The following is a 23,732-nucleotide window of genomic DNA, read 5'->3' as shown; positions in this document are numbered from 1 at the left end:
TGAAAGAGCCTAGGAAATACAAAATAGTACCTAGAAAGGTAGACATATTATCTTCTTTTCAAGGTGGAAGTGATATATTTATACTGTCTGGGAACTATTCAACAGAGAGTGAGAGGATTGAAGTTGATTGATTATTTTTATAGGAAGGAAATGGAACCACAGACAATATAATAGTCCTGAGAATTCAAAGAGACATGGGATCCAAAGAACAAGTAGAGAGTTTCCTTATATAGGGGTCAGAATACTTCTATCATAACGGAATTGGGGAAGTTAAAAAGGTGAGTTCTGATACAACTGGGTTTTAGGTATATGACAGGAATATGAGGGAGTTTTTTCTGATGTGATATATTTTCTTTATAAAATAGGTCTTAAGGTCATTCCCTGAGAGTCAAGGGTAATAAGGTGATCAGGAGTTAGTGGAGAGAAAATAAGTGTCTAATGTAGGCATTGTGAGACAGGTGAGAACAAACTGACTATAAAAGACATCGCAGAATTCCTGTCCAATGCTAAGGGCTTATGGAGATTGTGATCATGGATTTAAAATGTTCTCAAGTCGTCCTTGTATATAATTTTTCTTTACCACTAGCTACCGTGTGTCATCTGAGTTAGGCGTTTTGCCAGAATGTTATAACAAAAAGGCTCTGCTATCTAAACTGGGTAAAGAACCAGAATAAGGACTGGAATGTTGATTGGGGTGGAGGGGGAGGAGCTAATGAATAGAATAAAAGTAGAGAAGTTGTGATTGGAAGTGTTGTTAAAGATAAAGAATGAGCTTAGAAAAATTAGTTGGGCAAGCTTGGATTATAGGAAGCTTTGGTCAGAAATTGAGATGTTTTGTACTAGTGATTTTAAAAGTTGTATAGTTGTGGGTTGATGGCAAGTCTAGAATATAATCATTGTTCTGGCTGAGGTGAGACAGAGGCCATGGGAACTGAAGACTGAGGGGTTTGATGTCCACATGGGAAATACTGTCACCTAGAATGATGACAGGAATTGGAATGGGCAGAAGACAAGGAACCATGGGTATCAAGTCTTCATTGAGTAAGTTTGGGTGACAGAGCCAGATATAAGAGCCAGATATACTCATTCTTAAAGGAACAGAGGTTTTTACAAGAAATTAGTACATACTGGTTTGGAAATGGTAATGGAGAAGAGAGACATCATCTCCTGTCACTTGAGAGGCATGCATGGGAGGCAGAGTCCATGGCGGAGAGTCAAGTTTCAGTTAAGGCGAGGTGGGAAAAGAGGTGGATATAGTTTGCTGATTCCTTAGTGGTGGTTCCAGAGAGTAGAGTGGAGAATTTCATATCCTCAAATGGAAAAATAGTACAGAGGATAGAGAATTGAGTCGAGCCAAAAAAAAAAAAAACAACTATTATGGAGACAATAGTACAGTAGATCATTGGTTCCTAACGCCTGTTTCCATGCCAGATATCAAAATCAGAACCTATGAAATAAAGGCCCTAAAATTTTTAACATGATCCTTAGAAATTCTAATCATAGCCAGGTGTAGTCGATCTAGTTAACAGATGACTAATGAACCTTATGCTGAGAACAGGGAGGGTAGGTTTCCTGGCTGCCTCGTAGAGGACAGAGCATTGCAGGTTGTGGCTCCCTTGGCATAAATGCCAGAGGACCACTTTTTGATAATTTAGTGAACACAGTTCAAAGTGGAATAAACCTTTAAAACAGAGAGAAGAGAATGGGTGGGGAAAGATGGCATATTATATTTCTTATATCTCTAAACTCCTATGTCCAAAGACAAGCCAGGTATTGGTTTATGCTCCTAACATGTAAGCAGGCAGGTCTACTGTCTTATGCTGATTAACATTACAAACATTGAATGATAAAAATATAACAACAAAGACGAGGGCTTTATAATACTAATTCTAACATTGATAAAGCATGCTGACTAATTGTGGAAAAGAATGGTATCATTTGGGAGAATATATTTGCCTCCTACTAGTTAAATTTTAGTTTTGGTAATGGCAGTGATTTTTTTCTGAATGGATTTGAAATTATCCATTATGGGGCATACTTTATCAAGATCATTACCTCAGAAGGCTTACAAAAGTCACTATAAATCATTTATGCAGTTTCATCATACTCTATTCATGGTCTGTATCTGAGCTGAAGGTCTTGTATATGTTTTAGTCTTCATTGGAGTAAAACAAAATTGTCCTCCTTTAATATCCTCAATTGCTTGCTATCAGTCTTTTTTATTCAATTTTTAAAGTCATATATTTATGTCAGTTTGGAAGTCAATTTTTGGAGGTAATTATATTTTAATCTTACTCATTGATTTTCCATTTCATGAGTAGGAAAAAGATATGTAAAGTCATGGAAGGAATCCCTGTGTACTTTCACAGAGAAGAAAGAATGTAGTATCCTCTGTGTGCTAATGGATTATTTTAGCAGTTGTCCATTCCATTCTAATTTGACTTACTATCAAAGCCTTATATGGGAAGTTCACTTGTGAAAACTGGAAATATAAAGTCAGAGGAAACCAAGCTTAAACAACCCTTAAACTACACATACCTGACTCCCTCTACTTTTCACAGCTGGTATTCTTTTGTGCTGAATTCTCATGTCTAGAAACACCCAGTGAATGTAGTATTGGATCTTGAATGGCCTCCTTAGAGAATCCAGTGCTCTGTTCAGAGAATGTAAACAAGGTGAATTATATTTCTGCAGCTATTCAGAGGATAGCAAAGCCTGGATTCCAGGTAAAGCTTATCCTGAGAAACAAGATAGAAAATGGATTATTTGGATACTTCAGAAAGCAACAAGTATCTTGTAATAGATTTAGCCCCATAAGTCATGGTCTTAACCTCCTCCTCTCCATTCATTTCTCCAAGTAAAACTCTTGTTAAAAAGTTTCTTATGTTTATATTTTTTTCTAAGGAAAGATTTTGTACAATTACCATTGAACATATTTGCATGTGAGTTTTCATGTGAACAAATTGGATAGTGTTAGACACACTTTTATGTTGCTCTTTTTACATCATAATATGTCAAGATCTTTCCAAATCAACACAAAAAGATCTGATCCTAAAAACAACTTGTCTTAACAATACATAGAATACTATAATGTGGATATGATCATAATCCATTTACCCAGTCCCAGTAAAAATTTATTGCTCCTCATACTCTTGGCAATTGCAAGGATGTCCATTGGGAAAACATGGTGCATGCATTTGAAATTGCAGTGAATGTTCCCTGATTGCCTGCTAGCAAGATTGTTCCAGTTTACATTTCCTCATGTAAGTTGGGTGGCACTGGGCAGTCTTGGAGTTTTTAAGTTTATGACAGATTAATAGGCAAAAAAAAAAAAAAAAAAGTGAAACTGAGCACTTTGCATACTGGTTATTTGAATTTCTTTTTCTATAAATTATGTGTTCATAGCCTTGGCCCATTGTGTTTTAAATTGCATGCACTGTCATATGTATCACAGACATTTTTTCTTGGTAACCTCTTGTTTTGATTTTTATTTGTTTATATATATTTTTACCATGCTGAAGTTTTTATTATCTTACAGTTTTTGGACTTTGTCTTGCTTATAAAGACTACCCTACTTCATCCAAGATTTTCTCCAAACCTTTTGTAATTTAATTTAATATATATTGTTAGGTTTTTAATCTGTCCAAAATTTATTTCATATAGTGATAAACCCATTATATTTTTCTGAATATCCCCTGTTTTTTCTATTGATATTTAACTTAATATAACATACAAAATTCTTGTATTTACCCGAGTCAATTTCTGGACTTTCTCTTCTAGTTCATTGATCTTACTGATTCTTTTCTGGTATAGAGCTGTTTTACATATTCTATTTTTGCAATATTTTTAAAGCGTGGTTGGGATAAGCATCCTGACTATTTTTCAATTTTGAATTCTTGCTGTTTAATACACAGGTTTACTTTTCAAGATGAACTTTAGTGTCACCTCTAAGAAACATGTTCATCTTTTAGTTAAGTGCATTGATTTTACAGATTAACTTAGTGAGAATTGGTATTTCTACCAAATCAACTTTTCCCATCTCAGAAGCAAAGTATATCATTTAATTTCTTTAACATCCTTCATCATTATTATAATGCTTTCTTCATTTAAGTGCTACTTGTGTCTTCTTTCTGTTTTTGATGGTTGTTATAAATGTTATATCTTCTTTACGTTTACTATCTAACAAGTTATGTATATTTAGAAAGAATTTTAAAATGCTGATTTTCAACTGCCACCTTTCCTAATTCTCTTATTTTAGTTAGTAGTTTTCAGTTGAGCCTCAGTTTTCTAAATAAATGTTCATTTCATCTGCAACTAATAATTACTTTGGCCTCTTCTTTTCTAGTACTTATACTGTTTTTTTTCTCATACCGTATCTAATTCCATTCTCCAGGACATTGATAGGGTGATAGTAAACAACTTTACCTTGTTTCTAACTTTAATTGATATACTTCTAATGTTTTACTGTTAAACATGGTTTGAGATATACATTGTCAACTTTACTCATCAAGATTGAATATAGCCTTTTTTCAGATTTCAGTGCCTGGAGATGATCTTTTTTTTTTTAATTTATTAATACATATGTTAATATAAATATAATTATAAATAATGCCCTTGAATTCTACGGCTACTTAATGCACTGATGAATTCTGTTTTCTAAAGTTCTTTACTGTTTGTACTAATATTCTTAAGAGAGATTTCTATATTCTGTTTTCTGCTTCTTTATCAAGTTTTAATAATAGCAGTATTACACTGCCTATATAAGATCGACTTTGAGACTTCTGTGTCTGTACTGTAAGGCATCTTAATAACATTAGAATTAATTTATCTTTTAAAAGTTTAAAAACCCAGATATTACATAGACTTTCGATTTTCTTCCATTGCTTTTATATTATAATTTTATTTGGGATTAATATTAGTAACATATTTTCCATTTCAGACAGTTTTTTGAATGGATATTGTAAGTAATCCTGCAATGACATAGGGTTGCAAACACCTTTTCAAGTTAGTGCTTTTGTTCTTGATTAAATACCCAAAAGTGGAATTGCTGGGTCATATGGTAGTTCTATATTTAATATTATGAGTAAACATCATACTGGCAAAGCAACCTAAGCATCCATTGAATATGGGGTGTGCTGTGGGTATATGTGGTATGTATGGATACGCACGCACACATACACAGACATACAATGCAATATTAGCCATAGAAAAGAATAAAATCTTGCCATTTGAAACAACATGAATGGACCTAGAGGGTATTGTGCTAAGTGAAATAAGTCAGATAGAGAAAAGACAAATATTGTATGATTTCACTCATATGTGAAATTTCAAAAAACAAATGTATAAACAAAACAGACCAAAGACACAGAAAACAAACTAATGGCTTCTGGAGGGGAGAGAATGGTGGAATGAGTGAAAATGGTGAAGGGGAATAAGAGGTATAGACTTTCAGTTATCAAATGAATCACAGAAATGTAATCTATAGGAGTTCACTGGACTTATGGTGGTGATCACGTTATAATATATATAAACGTCAAATTACTATGTTGTACACCATAAGTTAATATAATATATGTCAACTCTACATTAAAATAATGAATAAGTAAGTAAATAGAAACAACGTGAAGTATATTGAAGTTTATAAAGTACTCTTATGATTCTTTTAAATTGTGGCATATTCCTGAAATTTTTCTTTTTTGCATTACTGTTTTGGGCCATTGTGCTTGTGACATGTGCTTGTGTACAGATATATATCTACTTTCACTTAAAGGCTAAATAGTAAATATTTTATGCCTGTAGACATATGGTGTCTGGCATAACTGCTCCCTTCTCCTCTTGTAGCTCACTAGCAGCAATAGACAGTATTTAAACTAATTGATATGACTGTGTTCCAATAAAACATTATTAACACAACTGGCATTTGGCACATAGTTTGCCAGCTCCTGCTGATGGCCATTGTCTATGTTTAATGTTTTCTTAAAAATAAAAGTTTTTGTGTTTACTTATCAATTTTACATTTTTTAAAATAAAATTCTATTTTAACTTCATTTGGGCAATTTTTCTTTTCATTACTTTTTTACATTTTTATTTTTCTAACTTTTTAAATTAAATGCTTAATAATTACTTATTATTTTATGTTTAGTTACATAACTATTTCATGTATGATATTTTCTGGGCATACAACTTTAGTCTATTGTATTTATTTGTTGTGTGGTGTTTTCATTAATTTTTAGACTTCAGCAATTTTAGTTTTTATTTATTATTTGTTAAGAAAGCTACGATATATACATGGAGAGAGAGAGAGTTGTGTGTGTGTGATCCATAGTCTTTATAATGGATGTCTTCAAACTCATGTCCCAGCTGAAACTTCTTCCCACTCCCTAATGCCTCGCCTAAGGCGTGGGTGTTGGCTCTCCTCATCTCATTTTCCTGTCAGTATTCGGGGCACCAAGGCAGCGGTGATTTACAATTGCAGCACTTCCCTTTCCTTCATGTCTTGCTCCCCACCCTCTCATTCTTAGTTACTTTATAACCTTCTTCATGCGATATTTCTGTTCCTCGTGCCTCCCCCTCCTCGCATGGATTGTTAGAGCATCCCCATGGCTGCTCATCCAGCCTCTGGTCCCTTTTTGGTTTTTGTCGCTGTTGTTGTTTTGTGTTTTTACTCTCACACGAGAACATTTGTTCATTGCTTTTAGAGAGACAGGAAGGGGAAGAGGGAAACATCGATGTGAGAAAGAAGCATCTATTAGCCGCCTTCCGCACATCCCAGGACCAGGGGTCATACGTGCCCAACCCCAAGAATGTGCCCTGACCAGAAATCAAATCCACAACCTTTCCGTTACAGGGCGACGCGCCAGCCAACCGAGCCACATGAGCCAGGGGTGGCCTCTGTTCTTAATACAACTATGTAGTTACCTTTCTAAATATCAAATCTCATTCTGCTTAAAAAGTTTAATTGGCTCCCTTTTCACCGATTCTTGGGGCCATATAAAACCTGACCCCAGTTCTTCCCAGTTTTATTTTCTCACATTCACCTCATACTACCTGAACATAATACACTCCAGACACACTGTACACTTTCATTTTATTCCAGCCTCTAAGCTTTTTTATCCTATTGTTTACCTTTCCCTCTTTAGCGATATATCACTTGTCCTTCAGCACTCACATTTTACACTTTCTGTACAGACTTCTTTGATAAGACTAGCAAATCACTGATTCGTTCATTCAGGAGATATGTAGTAAGTACTAGCTATGCAGAAGATACTGTACAAAGTGCTAATGGTACAAACGCAAGTGAACCATGCCATTCCTCATCTAGTTTTAGCTGTGCCCACGTGCCTCTATTATAAACACATAATATTTTATAGAAATTATTTGAATATGGGTCTGTATCCTCTCTGGTCTGAAGATTATACAAAGCTCAGATTTTGTCTTAAATTTGTTTGTATTCCTAGCATGAAGCACTTGTTAAGTAGGTGTTTCTTATTTATATGACCCTCTTTGGTTCCTTACAGTGCACCTTTTTTAAGTTCCACATTTACCATATGGCCCAGTAATCCTACTACTGGTATCTACTTAAGAGAAATTAAGATATATGCACATACATGAAAAAAATGACATGAATGTTCATAGAGGCTCTATTCATAACTTGCCCAAACTGGAAACAACGCAAACATCCCATCAGTGGGTGATGGGATAAACTGTGATGTGTTCGTCCATACTGTGGAATACTAGTCAGCAATAAAAAGGAATGAGCTATTGATACGACAACTTGGATGAATCTGAGAGGCACCAAACAGGGTGCAAGAAACTAGACCCCAAAGTTTTTATACACTTTGATCAGTTTATTGGATATATAGCATTCTTGTGGTGAGAAAATTATAGATCTAGAGAGCAGATCAGTGCTTGCCAGGGATTATAGGTAGGTAGGATTTAACTCTAAAGGAATAACACAAGGGAATGTATTAGGGTGGAGGAACTGTTTTTGTATCCTGATTATGGTAGTGGTTACACAGATTGAACATGTTAAAATTCATATAACTCTATACCAAAAGTGGAAAAATAATTTTACTGTATGATCATTTTTTAAGTAAGATTTCAAAAAGTATACATCCCAAGGCCTCATTCTCAGGATTTCTAGTTTATTTGTACTGAGAGCATATCACAAGTGGCAGATTCAAATTCAAAGGCAGATAAGAATGGATATTCTTAATAATCTTATTTTAAGATTGTTGTCACTTCAGGTCTCTACCGAACCAATAAAAACTCAGTGCACAGAATATTAGCAAGAATAGTGTCAAAAGAGAAATGACCCTTGTTGCCTCTTGGTTCCGCAGAGACCAAGCTTCTTCAGCCCACCTGGTCAGGTGCTGTGGCAACACTCCTGCTACCTTATAAGAATATTCTTCACCACAGTTACATATTCCTTGCATTTAACTTCTTACTGTGTCATTGGTGTCACCAGCCAAGACCTGCCTCAGCTGGAGTTTGACTGAGAAACTTGTCTATAACAAACACATCAGGATAGGCCACAGACAGCAGATTTACCTGAAACAGACCAGTCCAGCAGTATTCTTTGTACAGTACGTCTCCTTCAAGCAGTATTTTCTTTGTTTATTTCCTCTGTAAGTTCTGAGTGTTCGTTCATGAATATTAGAGAAGAAATGGAGGAGGTGAAATGTTTCTTCTCTCCCTACCTTTGGACATGAAAATAGCTCTGTTATATTCTAGCAAATACTGCAAAGCAGACTTTATCTCAAATCATCCCATATTCGTGAGATTGAGAGTGACAATAACTCATGTCTGAACAGAGAAAAGTTGTGGCAATATGATCCAAATGTAGTTAATCAAAAATCTACATGTGATATTATTTCTAAGAGACTGGCCAATCTGCAAAAATGAAATAAGAATATACTGTCCTTGAAATTTGAAGAAAATAGTCTTTGCAATACGTGTATTTTGTTTTTGAGTCTCAATCTCAAACTGTATGTTATTTACTTGGCTGGCCACTAGGTGGTGGGATTTGTCAACATATTACCATCCATTTTGTATTTGAAACATTTCATGGAGTGCTATTATATTATTTTCTTGGTTAATTGTTATTAACATAGAAATTTAAAATTTCAAGTGACCTTAGAGATAATCAATGTGGCAAAGTCTGCACTAGAACCCCAGACTCCTGAAATCCCACTCTCTGCCAGTGTGAAACTATTGAAATATTTGTAATGAAAATTTCATAGTAATAGCAAATGAACACAAGATGTGATGCCCAACCAGAAGCTGTAACTATATAAACACTTATGGTAATATAAAGTCTTAAATTTTGCAGAAATTTTTTCTCCCATTGTATAATGAGTCTTCACTGGGTTTTTTAAAATCTGCTTAAGCCCTTATACAGAATGTGGATAAGGAAACCAAATCCCAAAACTGACCTCAGACCACGTCAAAGAGCAGGCCCCAGAAGTGAAGTTAGTATATTCAGGGCAGCTATAAAGCTGAGCTAAGGCACATGTCAGTGATCATGAGTGCAGGTGAACACAGTAGGTTTATTGGCTCATCACTGTGATGAAGAGTTTATGCCATGCAGACCCAGGGGGCAACTCTGTAAGGGGGAGAAAAGCTCCCAAGGCAGTGGGTCTGGAATAGTGTCATCCAGAGGTGAGCGTGGATTTGTCAGAAGGGGGCCATAAAGAAAAACTTGGCCCTTGTGGCTAGCAAAGTGAGGTTGGTGGGTGGGAATGATTTCTGTAGAGTCTTGCATCTTAAGGACTCTGGTCTTTACTCAGAATGAGGTAGAAGCCACTGATATTTAGACTTATTTTAATAGAATGTGTTTGGAAGGATGGGAAATAGGTAATATTGATTGAGTGTAAGAACAGGACACCTGCATGAAAAAGACACTTGGCTTTTGACTTCTTTCCTTTTGGATTTTGTATCATGTTTGGGATTACATATTTTTTAAACAGATAAAATATTAATTTTAATAACTTTGTATAAACCATTATATACTAATACTTAGTAAGACCTTAAGATGCTTAAAAATGCCTCTACTGGTGTGACTCAGTTGGTTGGGCGTTGTCCTGCTAAGCAGTGAAAAGTCACCGGTTCGATGCCCAGTCAGGGCACATGCCTGGATTGGGGGCCCATAGGTCCCTGGTTGGGGTGTGTGGGAGAAGCGACCAATCAATGTTTCTCTCCCTCTCTTTCTCCATCCTTCTCCTCTCTCTAAAAATAATAAGTAAAATCTTTTTTAAAAGATGCTTAAAAATAATTTTATGATCTTTGATAAACTCATTCAATGGAAGGCTAAATAACAATCCCTTTGAAATGCTAAAAAATTTTATGTTTTGTTTGTATCTACTCTAGGTGCAAAAGTCAAGAAATAGGCAAGTACGAGAATTATTCCCAGATGGTTTTAGTATTCATCATGCAGGAATGCTTCGACAGGACAGAAATCTGGTTGAAAACTTGTTTTCTAATGGGCACATCAAAGTCCTGGTATGTACAGCAACATTGGCCTGGGGTGTCAATCTTCCTGCCCATGCTGTTATTATTAAGGTAAGAGCTTATCTTCCTTTGCACATGGATTTATGATGTCTTAAAACAAACCTATGTATTAATTTATTTAGGAAAATACTGTGATATGGCTGCTTCACTGACTTTAAATGTTATTTATGTAAGGACAGAATTGCTTTCTCTAAAAGAATCTAGTTTATATTGTGAAAATTTAACTCTTATCACAGATGATGAAAGGATTAAAGTACACTTTTGAGATCTTGCCATATTTGCCTAATTTCAGTATTCAGCTCATCAGGATTATATTTGTGTGTGTTTATGTTAATTTTATTAACTTTTCCTCACCTAGGGAACGCAGATATATGATGCAAAAAGAGGCTCCTTTGTTGACCTTGGAATATTAGATGTCATGCAGATATTTGGTCGAGCTGGAAGACCACAATTTGACAGATTTGGGGAAGGAATCATCATAACAACACATGATAAACTCAGCCATTACCTCACTTTGCTCACTCAACAAAACCCAATTGAGAGTCAGTTTCTGGAAAGCCTTGCAGATAACCTAAATGCAGAGGTAAGATCTAATGAATGAAAGTTTGGCGAAGAATCATCAGCTGCAAAAATGATTAAGTAAAATAAAGGTTGCATTGGTTGCCATTTCAAAATATGTAGGACAATAGCTTATTCCGTTAAACAGCCATAAGATGCAAGAAACCAAATGGCAGTATTGTTGATTAGTTCAGAGCAGTGCAAAATGCAAATGATAGCTGATAGGATCTCATTGCTCAAAGATTACATGCTTTTTGAAAAATTGAATTTATTGGGAATGACATTGTTAATAAAATTATGTAGGTTTCAGGTGCACAATTCTATAATACATTATCTGTACATCGTATTGTATATTCACCACCTCAAGCAAATCTTCCATCACCTGTAGCCCCTCTTTTCCCCCTTCTACCTCCTCTCACAACCCCTTTCCTCTGTGTCTGTGAGTCTTTCTTTTTTCCTTTGCTTAATCTCTTTACCCTTCTCACCCAGCCCTTAACTTCCTTCCGTCTGACAGCTGTCAGTCTGTTTTCTGTATCCCTGAGTCTGTCTCCACTTTATTTGTTTGTTTATGTTGTTCATTAGATTCCCCATACCAGTGAGATCATATGGTATCTGTCTCTCTCTGACTGGCTTATTTCACTTGGCATAATGCTCTCTAGGTCCGTCCGTGCTGTCACAAAGGGTAAGATTACCTTCTTTTTATGGCTGAGTAATATTCCACTGTGTAAACGCACCACAGGTTTTTTTATCCACTTATCTCCTAATGGGCACTCAGGCTGCTTCCAAATTTTGGATATTGTAAATAACACTGCAGTGAACATAGGGGTGCATATATTCTTTTGTATTAGTGCTTTGGGTTTATTCAAATATATTCCCAGAAGTGCAATTGCTGGATCATAAAGGAGTTCCAGTTTTAATTTTTTGAGGTAACTTCATACTGCTTTCTACAGTGGCTGCAGTAATCTGCTTTTCCACCAGCAGTGCACAAGGGGTCCCTTTTCTCCACATCCTCACCAACTATTGTTGTTTGTTGATTTATTGATGATAGCCATTCTGACAGGTATGAGATGATATCTGATTGTGGTTTTAATTTGCATCTCCCTGATGATTAGTGATGGTGAGCATCTTTTCATATATCTATTGTCCGCCTGTATGTCCTCTTAGGAGAAATGTCTATCAGGTCTTTTGCCCACTTCTTAATTGGATTGTCTGAGGGGTGTTTTGGTATTGATTCATTTTCTACATGCCTTATAAGTTTTGGATATAATCAATTAATATTTGACAAAGGAGGAGAAAACATACAATGGGGTAAAGAAAATCTATTCAATAAATGGTATTGGGTCAATTGGACAGATACATGCAAAAGAAAATGAAACTAGACCACCCTCTTACACCATACACAAGAATAAACAAAAAATGGATTAAAGACTTAAATGTTTGACTCAAAACCATTAAAAATCCTAGAAAAATACATAGGCAGGAAAATCTCAGCCATTTCTCGTAGCAATATTTTTTTCTGATACATCTCCTTGGGCAGGGGAAATAAAAGAAAAAAGAAACAAATGGGACTATATCAAACTAAAAACATTTTGAACAGCAAAGGAAACCATCAACAAAATAAAAAGACCAGTGTGGCTTTGTTGGTTGGGTGTCATCCTGCAAAGCCAAAGGTCATTGATTCAGTCCCAGGTCAGGCAGGGCACAGGCCTGGGTTGAGACTTCGTCCCCAGTCAGGGCACTTTAACAAGAGGCAACTGATGGGTATTTCTCTTACACATAGATGTTTCTATCCCTCCTTCCCTTCTCTAAAATAAATAAGTAAAAAAAAAAAAATTTTTTTTAATGAAAAGACAACCCAATGAATGGGAGAACATACTTGCCAAGACCATTTACTTTTAAATTATGAGGTTTTGTTAGATGGCAGAAATCTAACCAAACTTAATGCAGACCAAGAAAACAAACAACAATTACAACTTCTATATTTGTATCACACTTTTGAAAGTTATTTTATGAAGTATTTTTTAAGTTTTTACAAGGTTTATAAAGCTCTTTTAGATCATTTGATTAACTTTTTTATACAAAATATGATTGCTCAACTATTATAATGTTTCATGTGTGTATGTGTGTTTTGTGTTAAGATTTAAATAACAGACCCTGGAATCCTAGTTAACTGGTAAACAGCTGGTAAAGTGGATAAACATTGCTAATTTTAAGAGTTTATGCATCAGACATTCAAATGAGGTTTTACTGTTTTCATGACACTTTTAATTATTGCTCTAGTATTTAACACTTTACTATTTCTCTCTCATAAAGATCGTAAAACTTGATCTGGGTTCAGAGGGGTAGATAAGCTTTGAAAGATCTGCTAGGATGTTAGAAAAAGTCATGAAAGATTCTGGTTTGTAGTAGTATAATTACAAAAAAAATTAGAAAAGATTAGGAAATAAATTTTGCCTCCAAAAAAATAAAATAGCTCAATCCTCATTACATACTATTAATGGCATGGTTTAAATAATTTGATCTTTGATCAACAGTATGATGGAATAGTCTGCTGGACAAGGATAGTAATAGTAGCAGTCAACTGAGGACCTGCTAAATGCCAGAGACTGCTGGGTGCTTTTTTATATTCTATTGCTCTCAGTATTGCTGCTCAGTAAATAGATTGTCCTCAAAGGATATGTAAGTGATCCAAAGGTCATTCAGCTGCTAATTTTTGGAACTAGTGTTTAAACCCAGGTCTGTGTAACTCCAAACCTAGTCTTTCCATTATAGCCTAGATGTATGTTATATTAAATGTAGTAAGTTGAAGGTGAATACATATCTCTATATTAATACTTACCATTTGCCTTGTTCTCTAAGACCAGGAATAAACATTTTCTAAATTGATAGTCACAATTTATCTGACTTGCAATAAAAATCAGGGCTCTTTGATGTAAATTTTTTAGGAAAAAAACATATTAAGGAAGACTATATCTTCATAAACTTAAAATTACTGTCCTTGATAGCTTTTTGTAAGTAGTAAAGTAAACACAAGGTGGTGATGTTGTTATTCAGAAGACACAGGTGAGTAAAATACTGCTCTTGTCCTCAAGGAACTCTTCTTAGGAACTCTAAAACACCATCAGTGAAACTATTTGGTCTAGTCCTGAGAAATTAAAAATAAATTGTAGTCCATAGATTCACCTCATATTCATAAAATACTTGTTAGGTATATCATATTCTGAAACGTCAACTTTAACTGCTAATTCCATTTAATACCATAAATAACATTCAAATAATAAAATATATACCTTGAAATCTTTAGCTAATGTGATATATAGCCATTTTTATCGATGTATAAAATTTATTTTTCATATTTTGGTCTACAGGAATAGCTCCCAATTAAAGTAAAATTTCTCCTTAAGGAAAGAAACTCCCTTAAATTGTATTTGAGTGTGAAATTAAATTTGGTAGTCTGTGGAAATCAAGTGTGAAATTAGTTTATAAAAAGAATGTGTGCTGTGTCCTTAAGGTAATGGATTTTTAAGTCTTCAGAGTCCTAAAATCTTGCAAGACTGTACAGTGGCAGTGATCAATATAAAGGTCATGTTAGATTAGCAATGTTGCTTCTACTAATATCTTTGATAACAGGAATATCAATTCTAACCATTAGTTTAGAAGAACTGAAGAAAGTATTATATTAATTTTAATGCAAGCATTTTATGAGGCATCTTTGCTGATTGATGCATAATGGAGCTGACTCTCTAATGCTAATGCCGAAAGGTCACTAATCCCAGCCCTGTGTAAAGCTACTTAATTTTGCACTGAGAGAAAAACTAAAGCAAGTTTGAGGCTTATTAAAATTTATTCAGCAGACATTACTGGGTATCTGCTTTCTGTCAGCCCCCTGTAGTCCATACTTTAAAATATGTTAATCTTTCTATATAGCCATACATACATTCTTTATATGAGTCCCTTCCATCTCTGCAGGACATAGTACAAACACCTTGTCTTTGGATTTAAGGCCTCCACAGTCTGACCACCAATCCCAATTCTGGCTCTGGTTACTCTAAAGCACAGATCTTCTGCCCCTAGGCAGGCTGGTTCTTTACTCACTTCACCTGTAAATCCTAATTTTTGTGTTTATAAAATTAGGATAATAGGTTGTTGTGAAAATTTAACGAATGCCTGTGCCTAGTTGGTATTCAGTAAAAGATTGTATCACCATTAGCTGATAGTCCCTTGATTCTCAGTCCCATTTATACTTACTGACAGCATTCACATTTTAGTTGAAGAAATAAACGAATGAGTGGAAGCATTTTTCTATGTGTATGTATATATAAAAACACCTTTAGTAGGACTTTTGTTAAACTTTTAATATTTGCTTATTTAGTTTTATATGATTTCAGCTAATTTTAAAAAAACATACAAATAAGCAATTAAGGTAACTTTAAAGACTAAAGTTTAAATATGTAAATTAGATATAAAGTGATACTTTGAATCTTACTTCTAAATTACCAAATCTGGGTGGATTTTTTTTTTTTCTCTTTTACTTAACTTAAAGCTCTATTATGCTATATACTAATAGCACTTTTATAAGTTTCACATGTTAGGTGTTCTTCTGTAAAAGAATTTTTTAATACATGTTATGTGCTAGGCACTAGAGTAGTGGTTTCATGTATGTCATTTTAATTAGTTACATGTGTCTTCTCTACAAGATTAGGGAACTTTTCAAGACAATCGATCATGCTCTATTTGTTACCATATCCATTGTGCTTTATGTAATACAATCTTGTACTGGCTTACTATGTGATTACTTAGATGAATGGATAAATTTCAAAAAAATACTGTGAAAACTATTTATTTTATAAAAGGCTCCTATACTAAGTAGCCACTAGGTGACAGCAAATATTTACAGTATTCCCTAACTTATCGCAGGTATTATGTTCTAGACACCACCCCCACCCCCCACCCCTGCAAAAGGTGAAAATCCACGAAGTAGGAACCTTACATTTATTTTAGTATTTATATATATTTTAAGGCTTTATAAACCCTTCCCACACACATATAAACCATTCCCGGTCCCTTATTAACCTTTCCCACTCCCTTATTAACCTTTTCCACACTTTTAAAAAACACTACTTATGTTCTTAAACATATTCTACACTCTTAAACCTACGTAACTTTAACAACATATGTATACAGTACAGCAAAATCCCGCGGTATAGCGAAAAATCCGAGATAAATAATTAAATATAATATTTTTTTAAATCACGCGCTACAATGAGGCCACGATAACTGAATCGCGATATAGAGAGGGACTACTGTACAGGTAAATATTAATTTTTGTTACTAAGTGGAATTCTAGAATTAATCAAAATATGGTTGATGTACCATCATAAATTCCCATTCCTTTTCCTTGGTTGTCTATTTCTTTTTGTTGAACGTTTAAAATATTGCACTACTAGAACCAAACTTTGATACCTACTTCCTCCTTTCTTTTTAATCTAATCAATAGATTTAATGTTAATTCATTGTATCTGATTTTGAAAATAATAGCAAGATTTTTTTTTTTTCTAATTTTCCTTCTCTTAGGAATTGCATGGTATTTTAAAGTATTTATAGTTCACAAGGGAATTTACACAATTTTGGCTGTCAAATAATAGAATCACAAACGAGGGACACTATTAAACTAGTGTCACATAAGCAGACTAGGAAATGTTTAACTGTCTTATTTGAAAGTATTTAGGAAGTGTTGTATAAATCCCCCATTGTCTGAATTTTAGTTTTTGTTACTCTTCATTTTATAGCAGATCTTACAGTTTACATTATCTCTATTATGAATAGTTTTATAGTCATTTGTAAATATGTTAGTGAAAATTTATATTTTCCAGCTTTATGGAGATAGAATTGATATATGTGTAAATTTAAGGTGTTCAGTGTGATAAATTGATAAATGTCTGTATTTTGAAATGTTTACTTCAGCAGTTAGTAAATACATCCTTCACCTCACATGATGACCATTTTGTTGTTGTTATGATGAGAACATTAAAGCTCTGCTTTCAGAGAAACTTGCAAGTTCACAGTACAGTATTAACCGTAGTCATCATCTGTCCATTAGAGCCCCAGAATTTATTCTTGTAACTGGAAGTTTGTATGCTTTGACCATCTCCCCATTTCCCCCTTCCCCCGGCCCCTGGCAGCCACCATTCTGGTTTCTCTTTCTGTGAGTTCTGTTTCTAGATTTTACATATGTGAGATCATCCAGTATTTATCTCTGTCTGTCTGACTTTTTTTAAGTTAGTGTGAATTTAAAAGCCAGTAGTCAGATTCTGCCTTATTATTATTATTTTTATTTTTACTTTTGGCCATTTCTCTATTTAATGGCATAGTATCATATATAACATTATAATTATATATGTTGCTATAGCTTTTCTTCAAATTACTAAAGATAGCTAACCATTCACATATTTATGTCACAAAGTTACACAGAATTTAAAATTATAATATGGGAATGAAACAAATGTAAAGGTTTTTATTTTCTTTAATACTCAATGCTAATATGGAAGGGTTTTTTTTTTTTCATCTAATAATTTAGATGGGGAACATCTCTTCTTTAGTTGAAGTATTAAGAGGTTAATTTTTTTTTCACCTACATATTCAGGGAAAATTATACAGCTATGAAGTTTCACAACTTAGATGAGTTTTTTAATTAAAATGAAAAAAATAAGTAAATAAAATTTATTAATTAACTAATTAAAATGAACACTGAGAAAAGCAAAATGCCACCTACAGATCCAGTGGCTAAGGAAATGTATTTAGAAAACTTTTCATTGTCATTCTGTGTTAGGAATATTTTCTAACAATTCCATTCTTTTTATTATACAGATTTTATGTATTATTGTTGTGCTTTAAATTAACTTCTGGTTTCATGAAATTAATACATTACAACTACATTAAAATGCTATATTAAAATTGTATTTTCTTTTATAAAATTAAAGGAATTACCCAGTGGTTGTTATAATTGAAATGTATAAATATCTACTTTTTTCATAAGCTGTTTTAAGTTTGCTGATAAAATATTAAAGTCATTCCCCATTCTTGTATGATTTTTTTAAGTGTATGTATTATTAATACATATAAATCCCAATAAAATCTGCTTTGTTATTATAGAAATGATTGCATTTTCAGTTGTATTTATATTGTATATTTATATTACCCACCCTGCAAATGGGTATCTTTAGAGGGTAGAAGTTAATGTTATGCCATCTGTTGTTTTGGAAATGACAGTACACAAAATCACAATAAAGAGGGATAGAATTAGCAATATTATGATTACATTGCATTTACATTTAAAAATTCAGTAGTGTGATCACAGAAAATGAAACCAAAAAAAGGAAGCAAAAAGTAAAATGAATACCAAAATGTTTTTAATGCTATACAGAGTTAAACTCCCTTTATGGAAAAATAATCAAATGCCATGATATTGAGACAGTTTAGTTTTGGAAAATAGCATTTCTAATGTACAGTTTTCAATTAAATGAGGCAGGACTGATTTTTAATTAATTGGAAAAGTGTTGTGTCCAATAATCGTTCTGTATACCCTTTCATTACAGCATGGGGGTGATGTGTTTTAAAAACTTAATTTTTGATAAAGTGGTCTTTGATGTAATGTTTATATTCAACTTTAATGGATTAGTTTAATTTTTGTTATATTTTTGATTTGCAGATTGCTCTGGGAACAGTTACTAATGTGGAAGAAGCAGTGAAGTGGATAAGTTACACTTATCTTTATGTACGGATGAGAGCAAATCCATTAGTATATGGCATCAGTCACAAGGCTTATCAGGTAGAAAACTCATTTGTAAAAAAAGAAATCAAACCTTCTTTTTAGTTCTGTAATCTGTTCATGGTATCAGGATAAATATTTGCTACTTCTGCCTCATCTGAAAAGAGTTAGGTAGCTGGAAGAAAAACAAAGAGCTTTAACCATTTTTATGAAATACTAAGGAACATTACATTTGCCCTCTGCAATTACTTCACTTTATTTACAGTATCACACCCCAGAGGTACTAGAAATATAATAAATTGATGAGTTATTATCTTAATAGTTTGGAGGCTGAGATCAGTTCTGTGCACACAGATTGAGAATGAGGTGCATGTGGTAGCAGCTATTCCTATGAGCTCTACAAGTTGTGTGGTCCACATGGCTTACAGATTCTGTGAGATCTTGTCTTTTCTTTAGAACTCTGCTTTATACACTGTAAATGCTTCCTAATTACAGATAGGATTCAGTTTGTTCTCTAATGAAAACATTATTTTACTATCATCATATGCATACTCACTCATGTTAAGTAAAAATTAGCAAAAAAACACTGAATTTAACTTAGTATTAGAGTTTCCCTACATTAACTGGTAACTTAATTTTTATTTATACTCTGTTGTGTGATCAGAGCAGTTGACAATTTTGCTTTTTTTTTTTTTTTTTTTTTTTTTTTTTTTTTTTTTTAGTTTTCCTTTTCCTATACAGTAGATTTGACCATGGAAAAATTGAAACTTAAGATCTAGGAGGAAAAAAAAATAAGAAAAGTAACAGGAACAACTAGTTCTGAAGCTGCTAACATGAAATCATTAAGTTTTTATGTTTACTGTAATTGGAATTTAACTACCTTTCTTCTCAGTTAAAATATATGCTGTTCTTCAAATGAGTATCTTTTATAGCCAAATTGTTCTCAACTATAAAATATAGGTGCATTGTAACCTGTAAGCCTTAATTTTTTTTTAAATATGATTCTAGCTATTCTCATTACAAATATGGGCTTTGTGAAAATAGTCAATGGCACTATTACAATATACTGAAGGGATAAAAGAAAAACACAACATGTATTTTGATAGACTTAAGCCATCTCAATTCTTGGCACAACGTAAACACATCAATTGATTTTTAAGTACTAGATTAATATCATAAGTCATTTTTGTATAACTTTCCAGTATAAGGAAGGCGATTGATTTTCTTCTAAGATACATGGTTTTACTGCCTTCACAGTTAAAAGAACCTTACGATTCTATTTTTTTAATTTGCATGTTTTCATTTTATTACCCAATATGAATTTGTAACCACTCTACTCATTTGAACTAACACAGATCATGCAGTTTAACATATTTTTAATGGTTTAGTAATATGTGATTCATAAAATGTTCTCATAAGATGAACTTGACACATGCGGTGTATTACTTGTAGCAACTACTTAAGACTTTGTATTTGCTAATATGATTTTTGAATTTACCTTACTTCCTTACAGTACATTTTTCTTCTGCTTCATTTTTCTGATTTTTAAATTTATTTTAGCTGTATAATATTACCCTCTAAAGGTCATATTCCACTTTACTGCTCATGATCAGAGAGTGCTCTTTAGGATCTGGCTTCTGTGCATATGTGTGTGTATCTGTACATACATGTATTTACACACTCATATAATGACAAGAATATTTGTTAATAAATGTTCCTTCTGCTAGGAAAAAGACTGCTATAATACTTTCAAAATGATATAAAATTCATTATTACTTAATTTTACTCTTGTTTCTATTATTACTATTATAGGGGAAAATGGGTTTTCCCATTAGCAGGTATAAAAAAACTGCTAGAACACTAAAAGCATACTTTTAAAAGGATAGCTTTTATTTATTATTGTATAATTTTACTTTGACAGAGGAAAACATCCTTACTATCATTTCTCCAAATAATGATAAAGTAAGAACATGGTTTGAGGTTTTAAAATCCCTGTTCATTTAAGTGTGGGAGGGAGAAGACATGGTATTTTTCTTATAGCTGATTTCTAATTCCTGTAATCTTAAAGATTATAAGATCATGTAAGAATTTTAGATTGAAGATAATATGCAGATTGATAATTTTAATTAATTTTATAGCTTTATTCCATTCAAACCAAATAAATTTTGTTTTACTTGCTTTGTTTAATAATTTCTAGTTATGTCCTGAATTTATAAATCTTTACATCTTCAAAAATTGTAGTAAAAAAGTTTATTCTAACTAAAATAAAAGTTTTAATTTTCATAAATAGGTATATGTAACTCTAAAGAAAAATGTTGATATCTAAAGAAATATTAAAGTGTTTATTTTCCCCCATAGATTGATCCGACATTAGCAAAGCATCGAGAACAGTTGGTTATTGAAGTTGGACGAAAACTAGACAAAGCTAGGATGATTCGTTTTGAGGAGCGAACGGGATATTTTTCCTCTACCGATTTGGGTAGAACTGCCAGCCACTACTATATTAAATACAACACTATTGAGGTATTAAACTGAGTAGAACAAATATAATAATATGTTTGCTATTAGATGCAATATTTTCTAGGTGTCAAAATATAGGATTAATGCAAAATAATAGATGTTAATAGAACAAAATGTTTTTAACACATGAATTCAATAACATACACTCAGTAAAGACAAGAAAAAAATAAGACTTTATTTTTTACTAAAGCCTTTCCATCCTGTTCAATAAGTATACCCCAAGCAGTAGACACACCAAAGCCATAGTTGATCGTGTTGGTGAGACCCATGGAATGAATGCCTGAGTGATTTTAAGTGGGAAGTGATGGCTTAATGATATCTTTGAATAAAATGTTGAAGAAATAAATGCAGATATTGATAAACAATGACTAAAGAAGAGTTAGAAAAACTATTAAAATTGTGAAGGTAATTTCAAATTTTGACTACATAACTGTAACTTTGTTGCCTTTTAACACAATGTCATGTAAGAACAGACCAGGAGCCACTATGATATTTACACTTTAAAGAGTGCATGCATGTCTTATGTGCATTTATATGCATATGTAATGCATGGGAATACTTAACAGTGATTATGTGTGAGGAAAGGACTTAAGATTGAAAAGAAGGAGATGGGTTAAGGTGAATTTTTACTTCTTATTCTTCTTGTACAGAGAAAGTTAGAATTTTTTCCTTATATTTATTTTCATTTCTGTATTTAAAATTGTTTTTAAATCACAGTGTTAATAGAAATCACTAAAGTGTAATTTCTTCATAAATATGAAAACCTAGGCCTATATGAAATCTAAATTTTGTACTTATTTAACATGTGCTTATGCATATAACATCCACCCATTTTGTCCACTAAGTAACCTTTCCTATTAGTCCACCTGGTAGTGTGTTGGTGCCAAACTACATTCTAAAAGTCTGTGTGCAGCTGTCTTTCAGAAATTGTAGCCTTTCTTCAACTTTGTTTTTATGCTATGTAGCGTTTCACCAATTTTTTCTTCCCGTTTTCCTGAATTTCTATATGCCTTCACTAGTAATATTACAGTATTATCACCACAATCTTCAGGTTCATTGTTTTTAGTTATTCCTCTGAATTGTTTAAGATATATGGTCAGTTTAAATTTGGTGAATGGTAGATTTCCATATGCCTATGCTGAAAATAAGCCAAGACCATAATGTTATGCTAAACATTTTTTTAGATATCTAATGTAGGTTTTGTTAACTGATTTATTCCCCTTTTTGTTTCTAAAAAAAGGTCATCCCTAGCTAATTATTTTAGAAACACTTTTTAGTCTCTTATAAATAAGCAGTGATTTGGAATAATATGCCACAGACATCATAACTCTGCATTGTCAAGGCTCAAATGTTCTTCAAGAATGTGTGACTTACAGTCATGTTTTTAATTTAAAATATTTTATTGCACCTTCTATTTTAATCAAGTATAACACTTACTTTGGTAGACCTTCAATGAACTCTTCGATGCCCACAAAACAGAAAGTGATATCCTTGCCATAGTCTCCAAAGCTGAAGAATTTGAGCAAATCAAGGTAAGATTACTTGAAGTTTGAATCAAATGCATATAACATACACGTATTCATTAATTTATAAAAGCTGATAAATAATTGTTATTCCTGGCACTCTGTAAGCTGTATGGCACTTTACATTTGCAGCACCAGCAATGTTCTTCGATTTTTCAACAATGTCCATTATCATAGATTATGATATTATGTCATACCTGACATCATTCTTTGCTCTCTACAATCAAATATAATTTAAGTAGGTCTTCCAATAACAAAACTATAGGAGAATATAGTATGTAGATTTTGGTTTATTTGTGATACAAGGTTCACTAAAGGAAATATGAAGGACATGCATTATTCAAACTTAGATATGAACATTTCTGTACCCATATTATAATTTAATCTTACTAACAGTGAAAATTTTAATACTTTGAATCATAGTACTTCACAGCTTTAAGCTATGAATGTGTTATACCATATAAAAATATATGACTCTAATGAATGCATTTGAAGATATTCAAGTTTGCCCTAATCTTTTTGGGCAGAGGTTTTACTCTGGTCAAATAAAAAATGAAATCTCATCAATTGAAGGGTGGTGAGGTCAGAGGATTTAATTTTTGTGGCATATCAAATTTTTATATGTCAATGGCAACTTTAATATTGGTGGTGAATAATAAAATGTAATTGTGTCAGCCTCAAGATAATTTCCTACTTTATGCTATTAGCTACCTGTGAAAACAATTGCTCTTATTTTAGCACACAAAGGAAAATATAAGTGGAAACTATTTTTTAAAACCTGCAATGTGATTTTATTTCTATATGAAAAACTTCAGTAAATCAATCCAAATAATCCTATATAAACATCGATTCTT

General features: G+C 33.0%; 1 protein-coding gene across 1 annotated transcript in view; it reads left to right on the top strand.

Moving 5' to 3' along the window:
* Positions 1-23,732, top strand: part of ASCC3 (activating signal cointegrator 1 complex subunit 3) — a 294,604-nt gene that overhangs the window by 148,979 nt on the left and 121,893 nt on the right. Inside the window, exons 15-19 of the mRNA XM_090279704.1 lie at positions 10,369-10,560; positions 10,868-11,092; positions 18,776-18,895; positions 21,194-21,358; positions 22,801-22,887. Coding sequence (XP_090135830.1) covers positions 10,369-10,560; positions 10,868-11,092; positions 18,776-18,895; positions 21,194-21,358; positions 22,801-22,887 — 789 coding nt within the window. The remainder of the gene's footprint in view (positions 1-10,368; positions 10,561-10,867; positions 11,093-18,775; positions 18,896-21,193; positions 21,359-22,800; positions 22,888-23,732) is intronic.

The sequence above is a fragment of the Furipterus horrens genome, unplaced genomic scaffold (assembly GCF_987537825.1).
Source record: "Furipterus horrens unplaced genomic scaffold, mFurHor1.1.pri manual_scaffold_6, whole genome shotgun sequence".
Classification (NCBI taxonomy): domain Eukaryota; kingdom Metazoa; phylum Chordata; class Mammalia; order Chiroptera; family Furipteridae; genus Furipterus; species Furipterus horrens.
The sequence above is the reverse complement of the archived record's forward strand: the minus strand, read 5'-3'. Positions and strand labels throughout refer to the sequence as shown.